The 24,762-nt window shown below is 40.1% G+C and overlaps 2 protein-coding genes across 2 annotated transcripts in view; both read right to left on the bottom strand.

Moving 5' to 3' along the window:
- Positions 1 to 609: 609 nt before the first annotated feature.
- Positions 610 to 6,756, bottom strand: LOC310733720 (uncharacterized protein; the record flags this gene model as incomplete). The annotated part of the gene is given in 4 exon segments (XM_083555127.1): positions 610 to 623; positions 1,176 to 1,284; positions 5,649 to 5,996; positions 6,000 to 6,756. Coding segments are annotated over 4 exon segments (894 nt in total). The 5' UTR covers positions 6,423 to 6,756.
- A 14,145-nt stretch (positions 6,757 to 20,901) lies between these two features.
- ralgps1 (Ral GEF with PH domain and SH3 binding motif 1) overlaps positions 20,902 to 24,762 on the bottom strand; it is a 110,132-nt gene continuing 106,271 nt past the window's right edge. Inside the window, exons 14-20 of the mRNA XM_083554508.1 lie at positions 24,069 to 24,117; positions 23,724 to 23,804; positions 23,353 to 23,458; positions 23,067 to 23,159; positions 22,009 to 22,114; positions 21,683 to 21,774; positions 20,902 to 21,329 (exon numbers count right to left, since the gene is read on the bottom strand). Of these exons, the coding sequence (XP_083410634.1) occupies positions 21,300 to 21,329; positions 21,683 to 21,774; positions 22,009 to 22,114; positions 23,067 to 23,159; positions 23,353 to 23,458; positions 23,724 to 23,804; positions 24,069 to 24,117 (557 nt within the window). The 3' untranslated portion in view covers positions 20,902 to 21,299. The remainder of the gene's footprint in view (positions 21,330 to 21,682; positions 21,775 to 22,008; positions 22,115 to 23,066; positions 23,160 to 23,352; positions 23,459 to 23,723; positions 23,805 to 24,068; positions 24,118 to 24,762) is intronic.

Raw genomic sequence — 24,762 nt, 5'->3', positions numbered from 1 at the left:
ACAATCTAGAGACGTACCAGTGCCAACTGGATCCCACTACATGTGTGGAGTTTTGACATTGGACCTCCTGGAGTGTTTAAAGGCTCTGGCATGGAGAAGCTGATGCTGGATCTGTGATGATCACAAATGCTGAGCTCATAAAACTAGGAGCTACTAACCATAAAGACTGTATAAGACTGCAGAAAGAACATCACTTATAATCTTATACTCCAGTGCTCATGTTAGTTCTCACTCTCCAGTGTTCTGTACTGTTGAAAGATTTATGATCACACTCTTGATGTCACCCTAATGAGGATGGGTTCCCCTTTTGAGTCTGGTTTCTCTCAAGGTTTCTTCCTCATAACATCTAAGGGAGTTTTTCTTTGCCACAGTTGCCACGGCTTACTCATCAGGGATAAATGCACACCATTCACCTTAACTGTTGATTTCTGTAAAGCTGCTTTAAAACAATGTCTATTGTGAAAAGCGCTATAAAAATAAACTTGACTTGACATTAAAATGTGGTAAATTGTGATTTCTATGACTTGAAATGTAACATGGTTGTTCATATCAGACAGGCTGTTGTGAATATCAGAGAAGATATTGATGAGAGAGATCATTAGATAATGCCTAGGTTGTTTGAGCTGACAAGAAAATCTACAGAAAATTCACTAGTCATTCTACACAACTATGGTGTGCAGAAAAGCTTCAAACCTTAATATGATTTTCTGCTCACCATGTTTGTAAAGCATAGTAACAGTATAAATTAATGTATTTCACCCGCTTGCTTGAACAAATGTGCTAAATTTTCAATGACTTCCCAAATCAACCCATCAACTATTTATTACTTACTGTATTTTGTGTACTTTATGTAAACTCCTATGCCATATTAAAGTTAATAAGATCACATTTTTCTTCTTTTCTAATGTTTAATATTAGCTGAAGCTGGGCCAGTGTCTGTATGATTATATGCACACTGCTGCTCTGATATGATTGGCTAATTGAAAAACCTCATGTATCTTCAAAATAAAGTGAATGGTGTGTTATATAGGTGCCCTATTACACATACTATGACCACAGCATAATTTACTCATAAAACTTGTATATAAACAGCTAAGTGTTCTATTCTTACAACTATAAATAAAATTTAACAAAATTATTCTCATTGTAAAATTCAACAAAAAATAAAAAATAACCTATATCATTCTTGATTTTTAACAAGCCTGATAATTGCAGGGCACTATCCACATTTCTTATTAGTTCTTGTTTAAAGTCCCATACTCTTGTGTCAACAAATAATTGCGTCTTGTTAAGTGTCAGGCGTAAGTGAGCGAGGCGGAAACCGAGGCACAGCAAACAGTCTTTAATGCACAAAATAGAGAAGCCGAAACCAGGAAAACACACACACACAGAGTCCAAACACAAACAATAACGGACATCGGACTGGGGCGAGTGAGGCGCTTAAGTGTGCTGCGAGGGTGATGAGGAACAGGTGTGTGGAATCAGTATGATGGCGAGGTGCTCCGTACGGGCGGGGCGCGCACGGGAGAAGAAGCAGGGTGATCCCTGACACCACCCCCTCCCCCAGGGGCGGCACCAGACGCCCTGACCCAGCGGCGCGGCCTGCCCCTCGACCGAGGCGCCGGGCAGCGAGGATGAGCCGCGTGGAACTCAGCCAGCAACGCCGGGTCCAGAATGTCCTGCCGAGCCACCCACGACCGTTCCTCCGGGCCAAACCCCTCCAGTCCACCAGATATTCGAGGCGACCCCGGCGCCGTCTGGAATCCAGGACCTCTCTCACCACGTAGACACCGGGCTGGTCCACGACTTCCGGCTGACCGGGCGCTACGGGGCCACCTGGAGGGCGAGAGACAGAAGAGGCACACGGTTTCAATAGGGACACGTGGAACGTGGGATGAATACGGTACCTTGGCGGCAGTGCGAGCCGGTAGGACACTGCGCTGACTTGGTCGGCGATCCTGAAGGGCCCTATAAACCGGGGGCTCAGCTTGCGGCAGGGCAGCTTGAGCTTTAGGTCCCTGGTGGACAGCCATACCAGGTCTCCAGGACGGTAGCGGGGGGAGTCCAGCCGCTGTGCGTCAGCGTGTCGGCGGGTGTCCCGGAGGGCTCGACGCAGCTGGGTGTGCGCTGACTCCCAGACCCGACTGCTCTCCCGGAACCAGTAGTCGACGGATGGCACGCTGCTGGGCTCGTCCGACCAAGGGAACAGGGGCGGCTGAAAACCCAGCATGCACTGGAACGGGGTGAGCCCCGTGGAGTCCTAACGTAGCGAGTTCTGGGCGTATTCGGCCCACGGCAGGAACCTACACCAGTCCCCCTGATCCTGGCCACAATAGGATCTCAGGTAGCGGCTGAACTCCTGGATCTTCCGCTCCGCCTGGCCATTGGATTGTGGGTGGTATCCCGACGTGAGATTCACCGAAATTCCCAGGAGTCGAAAGAAGGCCTTCCAGACTCGAGACGTGAACTGCGGGCCCCGGTCCGACACGACCTCCTCTGGGAGACCGAAGTTCCGGAAGACATGATGGAACAAAGCTTCCGCAGTCTCAAGTGCGGTGGGGAGGCCCTTCATGGGGATGAATCGACATGCCTTAGAAAAGCGATCCACTACCACCAGAATGCAGGAGGGAGGATGGGCTCAGGTTCACCTGGTTCGTCCGGTCCGTACATCCGGGAGAGAGCATCGGCCTTGCCGTTCAGTGTCCCGGCTCGATAGGTAATCTGGAAATGAAACCTTGTGAAGAACAGCGCCCAGCGTGCCTGTCGGGGGTTAAGCCTCCGAGCCTCCCGTAGGTACCGTAGGTTCTTGTGGTCGGTGACCACCGTGAATGGGTGCTCGGCTCCCTCAAGCCAGTGTCTCCATTCCTCTAGGGCCAGCTTGATGCCCAGGAGCTTGCGGTTCCCGATGTCGTAGTTTTGCTCGGTGGTGGAGAGCTTGTGCGAGAAGAAAGCGCACGGGTGGAGCTGGAGGGGGGACCCTGATCTCTGAGAAAGGGTGGCCCCTACCCCGGTCGAGGAGGCATCTACTTCGACCACGAAAGGCCTCCGGGGATCGGGGTGACGCAGGACAGAAACGACGGCGAAGCTCGTTGAAGGCCTCCTGGGCCTCGTTGTTCCACCTCAGGGTGCGGGCCTTTCCCCTGAGTAGCGAGGTGAGTGGGGCAGTGATCCTGCTGTAGCCCTGGATAAACCGGCGATAAAAGTTTGCGAACCCCAGAAAGCGTTGGAGCTCCCTGACTGACTCCGGGACCGGCCAATCCCTCACCGCCCTTACTTTCCTCCTCTCCATCTGGATACCCTCTGCACTGATGATGTAGCCCAAGAAGTGGATGGTATGGCGGTGGAACTCGCACTTCGAGAGGTTCAGATAGAGACGTTGTGAACGAAGCACTTTCAGCACCGCTCGCACGTGTCGTCGGTGTTCCTCCAGATCCCGGGAATAGATTAGTATGTCGTCGATGTAGACCATGACGAACCTCTGGAGGAAAGGCCGGAGTACTTCGTTCATAAACCCCTGGAAGACGGCGGGAGAGATGGAGAGGCCGTACGGCATGACCCGGTACTCATAGTGCCCCGAGGGTGTGATGAAGGCCGTTTTCCACTCGTCCCCCTCCCTGATGCGCACCAGGTTGTAGGCGCTCCGGAGGTCAAGCTTGGAGAACACCCGCGCCTCCCTCAGGTCCTCCAGAGCTGCGGGCACGAGTGGGAGGGGGTATGGAAGAGGTGCGATCTGCGCGTTTAGCTGACGGTAGTCAATGCAGGAACGCAGACCTCCATCCTTCTTTCCCACTAAGAAAAAACTCTATGCTGCGGGGAAGGAAGAGTGTGTGATGAACCCCTGACGGAGCGCCTGTTGCACGTACTCCTCCATGGCTTGACGCTCAGGAACGGACAAGGGATATACACGGCCCTTGGGGAGCTTTGCCCTGGGAAGCAGGTCAATACAGCAGTCCCAAGGTCGGTGAGGGGGGAGACGGGTGGCGGCCTGTGCGCTGAATACATCTCCAAACGACCTGTACTCCTTCGGGATCTCCACAGGGGTCGTGGTTGTGGCCTCCTCCACCTGGGTGGCTCCAATCACGGCTCCTGGGGTTCGCGTGGGGAGATGTGAGAGGCAGTGTGCCTTACAGCGGGGACTCCACTCCAGGATGTCACAGGGGTCCCAGGAGCATCTAGGCGTGTGTTTCTGAAGCCAGGGCCTCCCCAGGATCACACTGACTGTGGATTTCTCGAGGACCAGGAACCGGATCACCTCTCGATGAAATAGCCCCACTTGTAGCGTTATATCCGGCGTGCAGTACTTCACCCACCCCTCACCCAGCGGACGTCCCTGGATGGTTTGGATCGCTAGGTCCTGGGAGCCCCGCTCTCGGCGGAGGCGTAGTCGGTCGAGGCAGGCCTGGGAGATGAAGTTCCCCGCCGAGCCGGAATCGACTAGGGCACGCACAGAGATGGAGAGAGTGGGGGTTATTAGAGACACATCGAGCTTAGATAGAGGAGAGATGTCAGTTGGTAACTCTACCGTACTCACCGTGGCACAAGCAGGGCATGTGGGGCACTGTGAGACGGAATGCCCCTGGGATCTGCAGTACAGACACCTGCCGGCAGCGAGACGTCGATTCCTCTCTCTTCTAGACAGCCTCTGCGATCCCAGCTGCTGTGGGTGCCCTGTAGAGCGTTCGATGGGTGATGAGTAGGATTGTCCACCGCTAGGCGCTGAGAGAGCCCAATCGACTTTTGGATGAAGCTCTCTAACCCCACTGAATCCTCATGAATAGCCATTGCCTGCCGTATCTCTGAATTTAACCCCATCCGATACACACTCAGCAGCGCTGACTTGTTCCAGCCACTAGATGGGTGCGGAAACGGAGGCTGTAATCGAGGCTGTAATCGGAGATGCTTTCGTTCCCCTGACGTAACCTGAGCAGCTGGTCGGCTGTGGTAAGAGTCCCGGAGGCGGCGCAGAAAACCTCCAGGAAATGCACGGTGAACCGGGCATATGTGTGCGTCACCGGGCCGGCCGCTTCCCACAGTGCTTGTGCCCAAGCCAGTGCTCTCCCGGAGAGGAGGGAGATGAAAAACGCCACTTTCGACCGCTCCGTGGAAAAACGCTGTGGTGGCATCTCGATGTAGAGATTTACCTGTAGCAGGAAGCTGCGGCATTCAGATGCCGCTCCGGAAAAACGCAGCCGGGAGTGCCATGGGACTGTCGGTGAGCGCGGGGGGGTTTTGCTGAGCCGCCGCGGACGGGAAAGCGGCTCGGAGTGCGGCGATGAGATCCTGTATCGCCGTGGGCTCGGTGTCTGCCTGATCCTCCATCGTGAGGTAAGCGCGGGGCAGACTATTCGTTGGTTTCCTTCTTATGATATCTTCCTCCTTTTTGGTCCGTTATTCTGTCAGGCGTAAGTGAGCGAGGCGGAAACCGAGGCACAGCAAACAGTCTTTAATGCACGAAATAGAGAAGCCGAAACCAGGAAAACACACACAGAGTCCAAACACAAACAATAACGGACATCGGAGTGGGGCGAGTGAGGCGCTTAAGTGTGCTGCGAGGGTGATGAGGAACAGGTGTGTGGAATCAGTATGATGGCGAGGTGCTCCGTACGGGCGGGGCGCGCACGGGAGAAGAAGCAGGGTGATCCCTGACAGTTAAGATTCCCCTGTAATGGTGTTCTCACATGAACAATCCAACACACACCATGAGGAACATGATAGACTTGTCCAGTGTGTTTCAGGGTGGAATGTACTGAGGTTTGCATCACGCTCCTGGGGTTGATGATAATCTTTGTGGGGTTCAAAGTATTCTTTCGATCTGGTTCTCTGTAAATGTGTTCCATAATATTGATACCAGGAATATTTCTCCATTCCAGTCGGCGGAACTTTCCACTTTCTTCAAACTGTGTCTTTGGGAAAACGTGGTTCTCTATGAGAAATACAGTCACATCATTGTGCTCCTGTTGCAAAGCCTCCATCAGTATTGTAAGGTTGGCATACTTTTAGGGCATGATGATCTCATCAATGTCATTCAACAGGACATATTTGGACTCATACATTTGCCTATAAATGCACTCATTGAGAGTAACCAACTGACCATAATACTGGATGTCCCCTTTATCCAATCTGATGTCCCATCCTACAGAAGGAGTAAGGAACTGATCAATAGGCCATGGCACAATCTCTAGAATTCCCTTTTTTTCATAGTGCTGTAAAAGATATTCCAAGTCAGAACCACAGCTGGTGTTGTAGATTATGACACGTTGTACACCAAGAAGCTTGTACATCTCCATGGTTTGAACAAACTGCAGAACATTATTGTAGTTTCCAAAAAGATTTGAGATACAGACGGTGAAGTTGTACTTAAATGATTCATTAATCACTCTATTCTTTACTGGCAAGAAGAGTAAGTTATTAACATCTGACATTTCATCAGCTGCTTCAGCTGAAATGGTGACGTGTTACATTGTCTGTGTTTTTACCCTGGCACAACACATCTGATGCACCAAATGGGTATTGAAAATGATTGCTGTGTATCTCAATTTCAGCTTTAGTAAACTCGCATGCTTGGCCATTGTTGCAGTAGCGGCAATAAAGTGGCTGTATACTGTTTCTTTTTATTATGCTGATAACTCGAATAGCTTTATAAATCCTGTGATCAATAAATGCAGACACTGCAAAATGGCTGGAGTTTTTAACAGGGGTTATGGAGTTGGAGGAAGACTTAGGGGTTTTGTGTGTATCCAAACTACTGATTGTAGATGTGGGCTTGCTTTTATAAAGAGTTTCAGTTTTGTGAATAGAAGTGAGCACGCAAACATGCTTCCATTTAAAAATTAAGATAAAACTTAGAAAACCAAAAATGCTAAGAAACAGACAAAGCTTAATTTTTGATTTTGTCATTTTCAGCCGTCATCAAATTTGACCCCTGCAAATGGAAACAAAACCATTAATAATATACATTGTACATTATTAAAAAAATAAATAACTTTCTGTTTATTACTACATAATGATTGTTTCAGAGAGTACAATGATATGAGAAGGCGTTTAGGGCATAAGCCTTTAAATATATGTTGTCAGATTAAAACCAACAGTGATGCTAAAAATCAGTGTTATATTCTTAAAATTAATCAGGGTTTGCCATTAATTGTTGCTCACCTGTTGCCTTACTTTCATTATTCTACCTATTACCTTTTAAAACTAAGAAGACTGGTGCCCAGCAGCTATATTTACATACTTCTTCTTCTTCTTTTGGCTGCTCCTATTAGGGGTCGCCGCAGCAGATCATCCATCTCCATACTCCACTGTCCTCTAAATCTGCCTCTTTCAAACCAACTACCTGCATGTGTCGCACTTGTCCTACAGTCTAAGCATAAAAGACTTTCTAATATCTCTGACTAGATCAGAAGACTATGTCCGCTCTTGAAACCAGTATTGCAGCAAGGCAGAGGAAACAATTGCAAACCAATATTATAATTGTAAGATAAGTATTTTCTTCTTAAATCTCTATGTTAACTTATATTTCCGGTCTATTAATTTTAGTCACCCGCTATTAATCAATTACCTTGCCTTTTTATGCACGTCACCCAGTGTACATTCACAGGGCAGGATTTAAATTATTTTACTCAATAACCTCTGTATTTTCTCTTTACAGAACAATTTCAACAAGGTGCAAAAAAATTAAAATAAACAGTATGGTGACAATAAATGTCAGGTAAGATACCCACTGACACACCCAATAAAAAGAAAAAAAGAAATTTTATTTATTTCTTTTGGCAATATTTGATTCCCAAAACCTTAAAATAATATATTTTAAATATTATTTTCAATTATTGTGCATTTTAATAATTATTTTCTTTTTTAGGTTTTGATACAGTTATAATGAACTTAGTTACACATGTCTTCCCTCACCACATCCATAAATCTCCTCCTTGGCCTTTCTCTTTTCCTCCTTCCTGGTGGCTCCCTCCCCAGCATTCTCCTACTGATATACCCCATGTCACTTTTCTTCAAATTGTATCTGCAGTCATTAAGAATTCTGTTTATGCTATGTCATGACCACAAGGTGGCGCCTTCACACTTAAATGTGTATTTATTTTTATTATTTTTTGTTAGTTTAACTTGTTTATGTTTATATTTCAACCATTTTCATAATGTGTATATTTGACTGGTACACTAAATAAGTTTTTGATTTTGCAAGATGTATTGCATATTACAAGTTTTGGGTTATATTATTACGTATACTTTGTGGTACATGTCACTTCCTGGTTCACCACATGCAAGGAAAGTCACGATTGATTATTGAAAGCTGCATTGATTATTGTAAAATAAGATGTTTTCAACGAAAATATAAGTTTGTGCAAGAAAACCCCTAAATTACTACTCTTAAATAAGAAGCAGGCAAAGTGTTATGTAGGTTTATTTTCTCTTTTTTATTTATAAATTTAATGTTGTGTTTTTCTTTGTAACTGAATATATTTTTGTGTATATTTTTCCTTTTATTTAGTTCTATCGTGTTAATGTCAGTGTTGGTGTCACTGTCGATGTCGGTATTACGTGTAATAAACATAAGTAAAAGAACCTCGGCCTTCGGATTGTGACTAAGGGCGGCATACACATGTCCAAATCATTTCAATCGTGCCTCCCTCACCTTGTCTCCAAAACATCCTACATGCGCTGTCCCTCTGATAAACTTGTTTCTAATCCTGTCCATCCTTGTCACTCCCAATGAAAACCTCAACATATTCAGCTCTGCTACCTCCAGCTCCACCTCCTGTCCCCTTATTCTTAAAGATCGGTACCACTCCTTCTCCACTCCTCAGGCGTTCTCCCACCTTCCAAAATCTTGTTAAACAACCTGGTTAAAAACACCATTGCCATCTCTCCTAAACATCTCCATGCTTTTACAGGTATGTCATCTGGTCCAACCAACTTTCCAGTCTTCATCCTCTTAATCACTGCTCTCACTTTCTCTTTACTAATCTCATCCACTTCCTGCTTCACCTCCACATCATCCAACCTTCTCTCTCTCTCTCTCTCTCTCTCTCTCTCTCTCTCTCTCTCTCTCTCTCTCTCTTATTTTCTTTGGTTATTAGCTACCCAAAATACTCCCTCCATCTTCTCAACCCACTCCCCTCAGTAGTCAATACATTTCCATCTCCATCCTTTATTGCAGCACATCCTTCCCAGCTCAGTCCCTCTGCCTGGCTAATCTGTATAAATACCTTTTTTTCTTTCTTAGTGTCCAACTTCTCATACAGCTCCTTATATGCTTCTTTAGTAGTTTCCCAATAATTCAGCACCTCTTGACCACCACAGAACCCCTGTCTGACCTCCTACCTAAATCTCACACTACAGACTTTCTCCTTCAGTTTTCATACATCTTATCTCGTTTGGCACTTCTCTCTCTCGGTCAAGGTAAACATGCTCCTGAGGTTCCAATGACCACTGTTCCAATGACCACTGCCACTCTTCCCTCCCCATATCTTCCTATTTCATCCAGGCCTGCCTCTGGATAGTGTTCTCTTCGTTTGGAGGCCACTCTGTGCAGCTGGGGACGAATACTCATCAATGCCTTGGGTGGTTCCATGAAATTCCGGAGTACGAATGAGAGCTTTGAGGATGGATTGGACTGTAGATAATGTCAAGAGTCTGCTACATTGACTCAGTACTACGATTTGCTTCTGATCACCATCACTGTACCCCACAACATCGTATATCTGCAATAAATGGAGACACTCGGTGCAACCCAGATGAGGATGGGTTCCCTCTTGAGTCTGGTGCCTCTCAAGGTTTCTTTCTTATGCTATCTCTGGGAGTTTTTCTTTGCCACAGTCTGCACCGGCTTACTCATCAGGGACAAACACACTTATAAAGTACATATTAATTTTTTATCACCACATTATCTGTGTAAAGCTGCTTTGAGACAATGTTCATTGTTAAAAGCGCTATACGAATAAAAATGAATTAAATTGAATTATTATTCTTTCAGTCCTCACGTTCCTCTTTTTCTTCTTCACCTCCAAAACATTATACAGACCACCATCCCATGCTGTCTAGCTACACTGTTCCCTGCCAACACCTTACAGTCTTCAATCTCCTTCAGGTTGGATCTCCTACATAGAACATAGTCCACCTGTGTGCACCTTCCTCCACTCTTATACGTCACCCTATGCTCCTATGCTAAAATATGTATTCCCGCTGCCATTTCCATTCTTTTAGCAAAATCAACAACCATCTTCTCTTCCACATTCCTCTCTTTAAAGCCATACCTACTCATCACCTCCTCATCACCTCCTCATCACCTCTGTTCCCTTCACCAACATGCCTATTAAAGTCTGTCCCAATCACCAATCGTTCATTCCTAGGTACACTCTCCATCACTTCATCTAACTCACTCCAGAATGTTTCCTTCTCCTCCATTTCACCACACACTTGTGGAGCATAGGCACTGATGACATTTATCATAACTTCTTTAACTTTCAGCTTCACGTTCATAACCCTATCAGAAACTCTCTTCACTTCCACCACACTCTTACTGTACTCTTCTTTCAGGATCACCTCTACACCATTTCTCTTTTCATCCACACCATGAAAGAACAGTTTAAACCCACCTCCAATGTTCCAGTCCTTACTCCCTTTCTACCTGGTCTCCTGAACACACAAAATATCTACCTATCATACATATTTCTTTTGCCTTTATATTGTGTGAAAGATTAAGAGCACATAACCAAAGTTGTAGAAATGCAAAGTCTATGCTTTCTATGCAAACGCAAAGACATGCTGATTTTGTGGTTAGGAAAACTCTGGCTGGTCCAAGTACTGGTCATGTCAATGTATGTTCTCACTTTTTTGGGAACACATTTTATTAGGAAATATTTAATATATGAAACATTCAGTAACATATTCATAACATTTAAAATACTGCCCAATATTTGGCAAATAATTTGTTTTTACATACACAAATTATTTACATTTACAGTATATCTAACCTATATTATTATATTTTGAATTGCTTTAATGTTGAAAAATAATTCAAAAAAGAATCTAAAAGAATAGAATAATATAGGAATATAATAATATGTCCTGATACAGTCAATGTTTATGAAGTGTTTGCTTCCCTGTTGGTTGCTAGCACTATTGTTGTTGGCTTACATGCTAAGTATTTCTGTTGTTAGCTATTGACCTCATAATTAATGTTCCACCCACACCATGATAGAACAGTTTAAACCCAATTGTTCCAATGTTCCTTGTCTTACTCCCTTTTCACCCTGTCTGCTGAACACACAACATATCTACCTTTCTCCTCTCCATCATATGAGCTAACTCTCTCTCTTTACAAGTCATAGTACCAATATTTAAAGTACCAACTCGAACCTCCACTCTCCTACACTTCTCCATTCCCCACTGTCTCTATAGAAGGCTTCCTCCTCTCCTTCTCTTCCTTCAGCAGCTATATTTACACATAGCCTAATAAGCTGATATTAACCTAACTGTCAGCTCAAATTAAATAAAAAAAAGAAATGCTAATAAAATATTCTAATAAATAAATATGCTAATACAGTTCATAAACAGACTCCATACATATACTAACCCAGCTAAATATTTAACTAAAGAACAATTAACATTATATTATTGAGATTTTTTTTTTAAACATCATAGATATGGCAAAGAACTTAATCATCCCAATTATTAGTTTAATAATCAATTAACTTGAGAGTCTCATGATGAGCAATTTTCAAATTGCAGGTCTGCTAGTGTGCTCTACAATTTGAGAGCTGTTCTTACTATCTGTTAGTTACAAAATTTACCTTTCCAACTATTATTACCAGTTAGAGATCACAGTTATTTCTTAATTTAAATTGTAAAATTAAATTTTACATATTCATGATCAAACTTTACAACTTAACTTTTTTGTATACTTAAGTATTATTTTGGTGTAAAAAAAAAAAAACAATGATTAGCCCAAAAATGTTGCTATGTGGATTTAAATAGGCAAATACCTAAAAATTAGACCCTGTCTTCAGATTATTGTTGTAATTAATGTTAAATATATGGGATATAATATGTGACTGTGGAAAAGATATGTTTATGGGACAATTTAGTTGTCTGCATTAAGCAAATAATAATAAGGCGATTTCTAAAATTACTGGACTTGGATTAAAAACTATCCAATATATTGTTAGCTGGATAGATAGTCAATTGGTGAATTTTCAACTGTCAAAAGAAATCTTAAAAACTTTTAGTGAAGTCACATAAAGAATATTAAAAGTAGACTTAATAGTGAAGCTTAATAGTGAAAGAAATAGAATTCTAACGTGCTCAATGCACCAAGATCTTGTGGGTTTGACACCAACAGCTGTGCAGCAACGAGAAAATTATTTCTTAATAGAAAAACTGACTTCTTATGTGTTCTAATTGTAAGCCCAGAGTTTCCGTATTCCAAAGCGATCAGGCTAAAAAATTTAAGTACGAGAAGTAATTTTCCATCATGCATAGTGCCTTACTCTTCAAGTTCATTGAGGCAGCTGGGGTTGCTTCAATTAGTCAGGTCTTGGCTCGGCAACATTATGTGGCAAAAAAACCAAATTCAGCTGAGAACCTGAATGTAGTGAATCACCTAGTTATCCCATTCATGGCTTTTTCTTTTACACCTGGACTGTCATAGTCCAGGATGACAATCTCATGACCTGTCCACTAGAGCCCTGATCCTAACCCCACTGAATGTCTTTGAAATGTACTGTAAAAGAAATTACAGAGTGGTTAGAATTCCAGTTCATATTGCAAGAAAATAAAAAGCAACCCTGGACGAAAATAAACGGTATGACCTTGTATAAAACTGATGAAACAGTGCCATGATGAGCACACACCATGAACACAGTTAAGAATTCCAGTTCATATTGCAAGAAAATAAAAAGCAACCCTGGACGAAAATAAACGGTATGACCTTGTATAAAACTGATGAAACAGTGCCATGATGAGCACACACCATGAACAAAGCTAAAGACAAAGCTCTCTTAGACAGACACATACATACACACACATACAGTATCCTTATTTCCGATAAAAGCATTTGTGCTAGAGTTCTGTAATGTAAAAATTTCACTCACCTTTTACACTGTTTATCCCTGTGTAAACTGAAATATGACAGTAAGTCTAATTTAAAAAGCCTTTATATAATCTAAACCTACGGTTTTCTTTTGCTTTTTCTTTTTCTTTCTAGTGTGAAAGAATGAGAGCACAAAACCAAAGAACTGGATGTAGAAATGCAAAGTCTAAGACGAAGACATGCTGATTTTGTGGTTAGGAAAACCGTGGCTGGTCCATGTACTGGTCATGTCAATTATGCTCACTTTGTTGGGAACACTCATCGACTTAGATAATCGAGTGTTCCTCAGTTTTTTCCTGTGCAGTAGAGTTTCTGACCTCAATAGCTAACAACAGGGTAAATTAGCCAATTTAAGTCAACAGCTGTGTATATATATATATATATATATATATATATATATATATATATATATATTTATATATATATATATATATATATATATATATATATACAGTGAGAAAAATAAGTATTTGAACACCCTGCTATTTTGCAAGTTCTCCCACTTAGAAATCATGGAGGGGTCTGAAATTGTCATCGTAGGTACATGTCCACTGTGAGAGACATAATCTAAAAAAAAAAATCCAGAAATCACAATGTATAATTTTTTAACTATTTATTTGTATGATACAGCTGCAAATAAGTATTTGAACACCTGAGAAAGTCAATGTTAATATTTGGTACAGTAGCCTTTGTTTGCAATTACAGAGGTCAAACATTTCCTGTAGTTTTTCACCAGGTTTGCACACACTGCAGGAGGGATTTTGGCCCACTCCTCCACACAGATCTTCTCTAGATCAGTCAGGTTTCTGGCCTGTCGCTGAGAAACACAGAGTTTGAGCTCCCTCCAAAGATTCTCTATTGGGTTTAGGTCTGGAGACTGGCTAGGCCATGCCAGAACCTTGATATGCTTCTTACAGAGCCACTCCTTGGTTATCCTGGCTGTGTGCTTCGGGTCATTGTCATGTTGGAAGACCCAGCCTCGACCCATCTTCAATGCTCTAACTGAGGGAAGGAGGTTGTTCCTCCTCGCAATACATGGCCCCGGTCATCCTCTCCTTAGTACAGTGCAGTCGCCCTGTCTAGTTGCTGTTTAGCTTCTTCCATTTTCGAATGATTGCTCCAACAGTGGACCTTTTTTCACCAAGCTGCTTGGCAATTTCCCCGTAGCCCTTTCCAGAATTGTGGAGGTGTACAATTTTGTCTCTAGTGTCTTTGGACAGCTCTTTGGTCTTGGCCATGTTAGTAGTTGGATTCTTACTGATCGTATGGGGTGGACAGGTGTCTTTATGCAGCTAACGACCTCAAACAGGTGCATCTAATTTAGGATAATAAATGTAGTGGAGGTGGACATTTTAAAGGCAGACTAAAAGGTCTTTGAGGGTCAGAATTCTAGCTGATAGACAGGTGTTCAAATACTTATTTGCAGCTGTATCATACAAATAAATAGTTTAAAAATCATATATTGTGATTTCTGGATTGTTTTTTTTTTTTTTTGATTATGTCTCTCACAGTGGACATGCACCTACAATGACAATTTTAGACCCCTCCATGATTTCCAAGTGGAAGAACTTGCAAAATAGCAGGGTGTTCAAATACTTATTTTCCTCACTGTATCTTCATGGATGAGTGCTCATCAACTAAAACTCAAACCCAGCAAAACAGAGCTGCTGGCCATCCCAGGTGATTCATCTCCAGGTCAAGATCTCAAATAACTCTTCATCAATCTCTGGTCTTTTCTTTAGCCACTGCTCGTAACCTTGGGGTAACTATGGACAATGAACTGTCTTTCTTCCAACATGTCGCTAATGTGGATCGTTCCTGTCGATTTCTTCTCTACAACATCCGAAGGATTCTACCATTTCTGTCCACACAGGCTGCCCAGGTGCTTGTTCAGTCTCTTGTCATCTCAAGACTCGACTACTGCAACTCTCTGCTGGCAGGTTTTCCCCTGAATGCTATTTGTCCACTGCAAATGATCCAAAACGCAGCTGCACGACCTGTGTTCAATCTGCCCAAGTTCTCCCAGACCACCCCACTGCTGTGCTCCCTTCACTGGCTTCCAGTAGCTGCACGTATTATACTCAAAACACTGATGCTTGCCTACCATCTTGATGGTTAATTTCCGGTTGAACGAGCACGCTGGCGCGTTTATGCTGCCGCCCCTTCTCCCCCGTTTATTTTAATTTTAGTAGTTTTTGGTCGCACAATTTGTGTCTTTTTTTTTCGTGATGTGGATTCATGCTTCGCATGTTGGATTACTGCTTTTATCTCTGAGTGCTGTTTACTGGATTTAACTGTTTTGCTGCCTGGTCCAGGACGTACACTGCTTACACTGCTGTTAGGCTGCTGTTGGTGTGGACCCTCTCCGAATGGCTTTCAGGTACACTGCATACCAGTTGTTGAACCTGAACAGACATTTCGATTTGGCGAAAGATGCACGTGCTCTCTGCAGTCATGTTGGAATATTGCGACCTAAGCGTTACATACGTCAAGGCGGATCTGTGAGAGCGCAACATCTAAACCTGTCGCTTATCCGAAATTCTGCGCAAACCCTATAGACTGCCGTTTAGACCTTCAGGGGTTAATTTTAATAATTTATTAGCTCTCAGGCGTGGGGAGGTTGCATCGGATTCATCTCCTTCCTCGTGTCTGCTGAAATCAGTACTGTTTAATGCACGCTCTGTCAACAACAAAGCTGTCATTTTATCTGACATTATTTTAGAACAAAAACTGGACCTTGTCTGTTTAACTGAGATGTGGCACAAAGAATCTGATAATCTTCTTTTTAATGAACTAACACCTGCTGGCTATGGATTATTTGACCTTCTGCATTTTTCTGCCAGAGGTGGGGGTATCATTGTGTTACACAATCAACAGGTCAACATGCGTCTGGTGGCTTTCCCCCAAATTTGATTCATTTGAGCCTCAACTTCCAGAGTTGATCTGATATCATCTTGTCTTTTTAAATCTTGTTTTGATTCCCTCTCTCCTGTTGTTTTAAAAATTATCAATAACTCTCTGTATACTGGTGTTGTGCCAGCAGCACTTAAAACTGCTGCTGTCACCCCAGTACCAATCATTTTCGTCCCATCTCTAATCTTCCATTCCTCGCCAAAATTTTAAAACAAACTTCGGCTTCTCAACTACTTTCGCATCTCTCTACTAATGATCTTTTTGAGCCACTTCAGTCTGGCTTCCGTAAACTCCGCAGCAACGAAACAGCGTTAGTTAAGGTCACTAATGATTTGTTAATGGCTTCTGATTCCGTCCGTCTATCTATACTGATTCTTCTTGATCTTAGTGCCGCTTTTGACACTATAGATCACGCAATTTTGATTAACCGCTTAGAGACTATCTTTGGGGTTTCTGAATCTGCATTAGTATGGTTTAAGTCCTACCTTTCTGACCGTAAGCAGTTTGTTGTGATGGGTGATTGCAAGTCTAAGGTTGGTGTGGTGCAATCTGATGTTCCTCAGGGATCGGTTTTGGGCCCATTACTTTTTAGTATTTACATTTATCCATTTGGCCAGCTTTTAAGATCACTTGGTCTTAACTATCACTTTTATGTCGATGACATCCAGATCAATATACATTCTAAACCGGATGTCAATATGCCTGTGTCTTTTCTCTCTCAATGTTTTACTGAGATTAAGAAATGAATGTCGGAAAATTCTTTGTCTGAACAGTGACAAGACCGAAGTGATGCTTATTGGTTCACCTCATCAGCTGTAAAGCAGAGTCCAGAACCTTAAGTTTGGATGGCTCTGCTTTATAATTCCAAACTAAACTAAAAAATTTAGGGGTGATATTTGACGGCAATTTTACATTTGACCATCATGTTCGTAGCACTGTCAAAGCGTCATTTTTTCATCTCTGAAACATTGGCAAATTATGTCCCATGCTGACTTTCTCTGTGGCTAAAAAGTTTATCAACACATTTGTATTTTTACGTCTTGACTACTGTAATGCTTTGCTGGTTGGAGTTCCTAAAGCTACCCTAAGTAAATTACAGTTGGTACAAAATTCAGCGGCTAGAATTCTGACTAGGGCCAGTGCAAGAGAACACATTACACCTATCCTGGAAAAATTGCACTGGCTTCCTGTTAGTTTTCATATTGAGTTTAAAATTCTCATGCTCATCTATAAGGCCTTGAATAATCTGGCCCCATAATATCTATGTGAGCTGTTAACCCCCTACACACCTTCACGTGCTCTACGGTCCTCTGAAGCTGGTCTTCTCACTGCCCAAAAAACAGGGCTAAAAACTGTGGGTGAACGGACTCTCTTCACCTTCACTACACTCTTACTGTACTCTTCTTTCAGGATCACCCAGTGTTGGCGTTAACTTCTAGTTCTCCATTTTAGTTGCCATAGTGAGTCTTGTCGGAGTCCCCAACTGCACAGTGTCCTTAACTTTCATACAACAATAAGGACACATAATAATCCATCTCTTTCTCTCTCGGTCGAGTTAAACATGATCCTGAGGATCTAGTGACCACTGTTCCTGCCCCTCTTCCCTCCTCAGATCTACCCACTTCGTCCCAGCCTGCCTCTGAATTGTGTTCTCTTTGATTCAAGGCCACTCTATGCAGCTGGGGATGAGTAAGAACAGAAGCTTTAGGGATGGATTTGGACTGTAGTAAATGTTAACAGTCTGCTCAGGACTACAGTTTGCTTCTGATCACCATCACTGCACCCCACAACATAGTTTATCTGTAATAAATGGACATTCGGTACAACCCAGATGAGGATGGGTTTCCTCTCGAGTCTAGTTCCTCTCAAGGTTTCTTTCTTATGCCATCTTGGGAAGTTTTTCCTTGCCACAGTCGCCACCGGCTCGCTCATCAGGGACAAACTTACACTTATAAAGAACATCTTATTCATTTTTATCACCACATTATCTGTGTAATGCTGATTTGAGACAATGTTCATTGTTAAAAGTGCTATACAAATAAAAAACTAATGACTAATCAAAGCAGTAATCTTTTGTGGTTATTTTACCACTTTAACTAGCTATGGCAAGGGTATGCCTTTTTAAACATTGCATTCCACATTTAGTCCCAATTTGCTCTTATATTTCCCTCCACTCTTCTTGGAAAATGTTCCACTTCATTAGTGTGCTTGTCGACATTTGTGTTCATCAGCCACACGAGTGTTAGTAAAGTCAGGTACTGATGTAGGGTGAGGAGACAAGGGGTGCAGTCAGTTTCAATTCATCCCAAAGAGCTCTATAGCAGGCCACTCAAGATCTTCCTCTCCAAACTATTTACAGTAAACTATATCTTCATAAAGCTGGCTTTGTGCACAGGGGCATGGGGTATATGACCAAGCATTAAAAACAATCTTGAGTAAATTGCCATAAACTAACCTGACTTATAGCTCAGGTTCCAAATAAAAAGGGCCTTTGAATGAATCACATGCACAAAATACATTTACAAGTTTTTAGTTCAGCCTACTTTCAAATCCATACTGCTATTGGCTCACACTTCACTGAAATCGGTATTTTATTGTATGTTGGTCATGTTAGGCTTGCATTTACTATATGAATCACGTGCAGTAGTGGACTTTTGATATTAATTATTCATCACAGAGAATAGAAGATACCATAATGAGACACACCTTACATTTTTATTCCAGAGACTCTATTTATGAATTCTTTATTGTGGATTTTATGATTGGACTAATTGCTGCCTTGTAGGAATCCATTTTAATGTGTTTGGTGGATGCTACCGTTTTTTATTCTAAATTGTGGCAGTGGTATGGTTTTGCATTTGCAAGTGCTTTTTGTATTAATTGCACATAAAATACTCTGACTACACACACACACACACACACACACACACACACACACACACACACACACACACACACACACAGACACACACAGACACACACAGACACACACACACACACACACAGAGACACACACACAGCTCTAATTAGTTGTGCACATTTAACTAATTAAAATCCCCACAGCCACATTCTTAAAATAAAATAGGCACTAAATCTGGAATGAGATTTAAAAAAAAAAGCAAATTGGAGTGTAACAGTCAGGTGTGCATTCTTTTGGCCAATGTACCTGAGATGGTAATGCAGACAACTCCACAACATTTTTTTTTTCCAGTTACCTTGACAGAGTGATATTGAACTGTAATGTACAAAACCTGCATGGAAATTATGCATTAACTGCAAAAGTATTTCACACCCTAGAATATCAATCAAGTATTATATTATGAATATAGTGCTATAATTAAAATAATAATTACAAATGTAAACTGATAATTAAATAAAATCATAATAAGCAGGCTAAAATCATACTGCGCATGAGAATACTGTTGAATAATTTTAAATAAATGCTATTGGTCAGGAGTGTTTTTTTGTGTTTTAATAAAAGTTTTGTACCGTCAATGGTGCAATATATTTTAGCATGTCTAAAGATATGAACTTCTAAACACATGGGAAATGCAAAATATGTCCACAACATAAGTGTATGTAGAAAGCATACACAGTGATAGAAGAGGAAGAGGAAGAAATGCCAATTACAGATTTAAGTTTTCAGTTTCAGTAAAGGATACATGTCACATACACTGTACAGAGGAACTATATACAGGCACATTTTCTGGCATTTACCAGCTTGAGATAACACAAAACATACAGCAAACCTAATCCTACGTTTACTTTCAGATGTGTGGTCTACATTTGTAACAAATAAAAAAAATAAATATACCTAATAAAAAATATCAGAAATAACAGGAGGTAGCAAACACAATTACATCTTTAGCCCAAAAGTATTGTGATACTAGATAACATTCTGCACTCTGAAAAGTTTTTTTTTTCTTGTCTTAATTAATTTACAGTACAAAAAAAAACTACAAAAGCTCTCAATACATTACTGCTTTCACACTGTTGAAAAATATGATGCGAATTATGACGTGCATATGAACAAACAATGATTGTATTAAGATAATTGTTTTAATTGATTCAAATTTTGGTAAACTGAGTGGGTGATAAATTTAGTAGCTCGGCTCAATACAGTGTCAATACTGATACTACTACTCAAACATGAGGCAAAATATACTGACATACACTGATATGCACATTAACAATTTAATCAGATGCTTTAGAATGTGATGAAAAATACAACTGGGTTCAACTTAAGAAACGTTGTCGTTGTCTTAAAGCTGCTCTGCGTCAGATTTATATGGTTTGACTGACGATAAAAAGCTTCGTAATCTAAAGGGGTCGATCAGGTACATGCATAAAAAAAAACCTACCTAATTTTTCAAAAGTGGAACATTTCATTTTTTTGCAGATCTTCACATTTTCAGGCCGTTTTCACTTCATTCACAAAACACAATAAAATAATTAAGATTTCTAATACAAACTTTTGGCACTTGTTCACATAAAGACATATAAATAAGACAGTTTGTACACAAACTTTTTGACATCTTTCACTCAGAGCAGTATGCATGTACAATATTTAACAAGGGTATATGTACAATATCTAACAAATGTGACAATTAATTTTCTCACCACACCTCTTTATTGTGGCTCACATCATCCATAAAAGAGAACAGTTTTAGCGATACTCATTAAACAGGCAGGATTCAAGTACAGCTCTCAATTTGCTGGATGAACACATACATTCATTTTTTTTTTTTGTAGTGATATATATATATATATATATATATATATATATATATATATATATATATATATATATATATATAATTTTTTATTACATATGTAGGTATTATGGCAATTTTGCTCTTTTTCGGAAAAGAGCAAAATTTTACATCAGGATATTTTGGGTATAAACCTAGGCTTACTTAATAGTCTGAATGCATACTTGATTTACTTCATATTCCAGCAAATTTTTTCTCTCATTCTTCCAGTCCTGTAATCATATAAGCAGCAGTTTCCTTCCTGTAATGACTAAAAACAATGCAGTTATGTGAGCTGCAGTGTTTCTCTCAGATTTTGACATTTTTGGTTGTCTTTATTTTTCCTGTTCTTCTTCGGCACATTATCTCTTGGACACTCCTACATTGCACAGAACCCACAAAGTAAAAGTCCACATATACTTAACCCCGATCAACAGGGCTTTTCTATAAACACAAGACAAAGCATGATAACCAAAACACCGGAGCTTTGAACATAACTAACTGGCCCAATTTTGTTGTTCACAAGGTGGCAGCTATTCAAAAGACATTAGGTTGGCTGGTATCTGCAAGAGAAAAGATCATATTTGTAATTGTATTAAGAGTTAATTTATTATTATTATTATTATTATTATTACTATTATTATTATTATTATTATCACTTTTCCCTCCTGGTTATGAGAAACACAGGCTCATATGACTAAAGATAATATTCAAGTGGAGTTGATCGAGAGAGCTACGATTATTTATTGTAAATTTTTTATAATTTATTATCTATATCACTTTGTACACTTACCCCATTTATTCTTATACATATTATAATTATTATAGAGATTACGAAGTATGGTCAAATATGTGTTTTTTTTTTAAAAACTATAATTTTACACCTAATCTGCAATAACGGTGGTTCATCATTTACCTGTGGCCTTATACACCGGCAGGCCTCAGCCAGGTGCTTATGCCAGATGATTGCAGAGAAGCGAGATCCAGTTTGGAACTTGTAAACATTACCTGTACACACACAATCATGCGCTCACATAATATCTGACATGCAAATTTATAGAGCATCACAAACAAACATTTTCTATGTATCTTTTAAGTAGAAAGGTAAACATTTGTCAAAAAAGTGAGGAAAAAAAAATACAAAAGAAAATGAAAAAAAAAAAAAGCCAAAACTTCTAAATACAAACATTAATCATCGTATAGTTTAGATTACCACAAAGGCTTTTGCATAGGCAGAATTACCTTTATCAGGGTCGTTGAGCTGAAAAACATTTGGATGCTCAGGGTCATCAGGCAGCACCACTATCCAGCCTGTTAATAATATCCTCTTACAAGGCCTGGATTTGTACTAAAAGACATGAGGAAGATATGTATATATTAATCTCATAATAATTTTTTTTTGGTTATCTTAAATACATTTTTAGGTAAAAAATATATTTTATCTCAGAAATAAAAATAAGATTATATAAGTCATTTTTAGTTACCTCTGCATTGTACTATTTTGGCTTTTCCAGTGGGTGTCAAAATAAACTCTAGTTACTTTAAAATGCAGCAGCCACGTGCATAACTACACCCAGAAGATTTCACAGCACCCCTAACTTAACCACACTGTATGGGTCCCCAGTAAACTTTCACAGTGATTATAAAATGCATTAATGACCTATTAAACACTGTGTTGTCTTGCAGTGAAGTTTACATATTTTATGTTTTATGATGCATCACACCTGCATTAATCAAAAAGAGCAGGGTCTTTGTAGCTCCCTAGAAGCTACAGCAGGGGGCAGTGCATTCTATTATAAAGCCCCACAGTCATAAAACAGCCTTTAAATTTGTGTGCGAGTCCAAAACAGTTTCAGTATTTAAATTAAATTGAAAATAACCTTCTATTAATATATGTCTTTATAGATGAAGACAGATTTTAAAGGTTTCTTGGTATTTTTTCTAGGTGTTTTGATATTTGGATGCTGTCTTACTTTATAGCTTAACAATTGCAATAAAACCAATTCATGCTCAAGTACAGTAGAAAACTTCATACTAACAAAATAATGCTAAAATGACATTAGTAAAATAAAAATGACCCTGGTGTTGTACTAAAGATCCTTTCAACAAACTGGACTGATTGACTTAATATTATAAAGTGGTGGAAGTCTAATGCCTCATAATTGCAATATAAACTGTTAGTGGTTTATATTTATAACTATATTTATAACTAGTGCTTTAATTGCTAAAATGAATATCATTAATACTTTTACACTAAAAGATCCCTTAATAACAGACATGATATAGAATTGTCCACTTACATGTCTCCTTTCATTTGCTCTTAAAGCTTTAGAGCCAAAGTATATTAGAGTCGAACCAGAAAGAACAATCCAGTATCGCTTCCATGATGATAACTTGGACCGAAAGAGAATGGAAACGGAAGATTAATTACAAACAGTATTTAGGCCTGGCAGATTTGATTAAAATTCAGAAGAATGACAGGTGGCTTTTGTGGTGGTTTACTCAAGCAATATCCTTTTGAATGCACAGATGTAGTCTATAGCAGGTTTATTTATGTTATTGGATTAAATACAATATTACACTTACTGTAGGTTTCTTGCCCTCTTTCATCACAGTTTTTCTCCGCAGAGGCCCTTCAATGGTGATACTGCTTAGAGAGCTGAACTCATAATTGGACACGGCTCCTGGGGCACTAGGCCAAGGGAACAACACAACTAAAATCTTTCTGATCTACAAATGCACTGTCACAAACATACATAGGGCAATAATGAAAATGCAAGAAAGTAACATGGCTGTTGATTTAATCCAATGTAATTTCAACATTAATTAAAAAAAGAAAGAAAATAAAAACCTTTGTATGGTAAAGAAGAAAGGCAGAGACAATCACAAGAGATTATTTAGTTATTTTCAGTTTCGTTAATAGCATAATAACAATAATTATTAACTATAATGTTTACCTGTAAATGTAACTTCTGCTTCTAGGAGAGTTACGGACTGGAACCCTCCAGTTTGGGCCAAGAGTAGCATACATACGACCTCTGAAATCAAGTTTACATAATTTTACAAACATTTTACATTATTTTAATTAAATTAAAAGTCTCAGATTTTTTTTTATTGTGGTACGTGATGCACTTTAACAGTCATTTTATTGGTCAGTATTCTCTTACAAATGTTATGCTATTTTCTCAAGTTTAGTACAGACATGCAGATTTATTTATTTATTTATTTTTGCCTATTTTTCATATTTCTCTAAAACAATTTCAGAGGGGGAGAATATTTAACAAACCACTGAAGCACATCACCTTTCAGCAGTAGATGACAACTCATCACTGAAGAAGCTTACTCTACTACCTGCATAAGATACAAATAGGAAGAATATTGTTACAGGCAACAACAAAACTATGGCTTTAGACTTACTTCAGAAACAATTGAACAACAAAACCCAGTAATATGGAATAATAGAACAATTCATTGTAACGGTAAATAAAAATATGTGTAGATAATACAATTTATTTTCACTAATAGTGGTACATATTAAAAAACAAGATGTATTGCTATAAAATTGTGCCATCTACTGGCATTAACCTATAAAACAGTTCTCCTAACAAATTTTTTCCTAATATTGGCTTATAGTAGAATGCTCTAAAGGAAATACAAATCAATAATATATTATTATTAAAAAAAAAAAAAAAGGCCAACAGTAATTATTCAACTTTGCACAATCATTAAATATTATTATAACACATGATACATCGTATGTGATAATTATGAAATATTAACAACAGCTGGGTCTGAGAACTGTAACTCTTAAAATCATTATTTTGGTAGAAACATGCTAGATATTCACAAAAAACATATCCTCATGCAAATAAATTAAATAATATTAGAAATAAACTGTATAAAGAAACTATTAACCTATTTTTACATTAGATTATCAATTTTTTTTTATTTAATTTGTATTTAAGCCTCTGGAGATGTAATTGTCTGTTGTAGTTA

Source organism: Silurus aristotelis (genome assembly GCF_946808225.1).
Source record: "Silurus aristotelis genome assembly, chromosome: 11".
Classification (NCBI taxonomy): domain Eukaryota; kingdom Metazoa; phylum Chordata; class Actinopteri; order Siluriformes; family Siluridae; genus Silurus; species Silurus aristotelis.
Note: the sequence above shows the minus strand (reverse complement) of the source record. Positions and strands in the feature narration are given on the sequence as shown.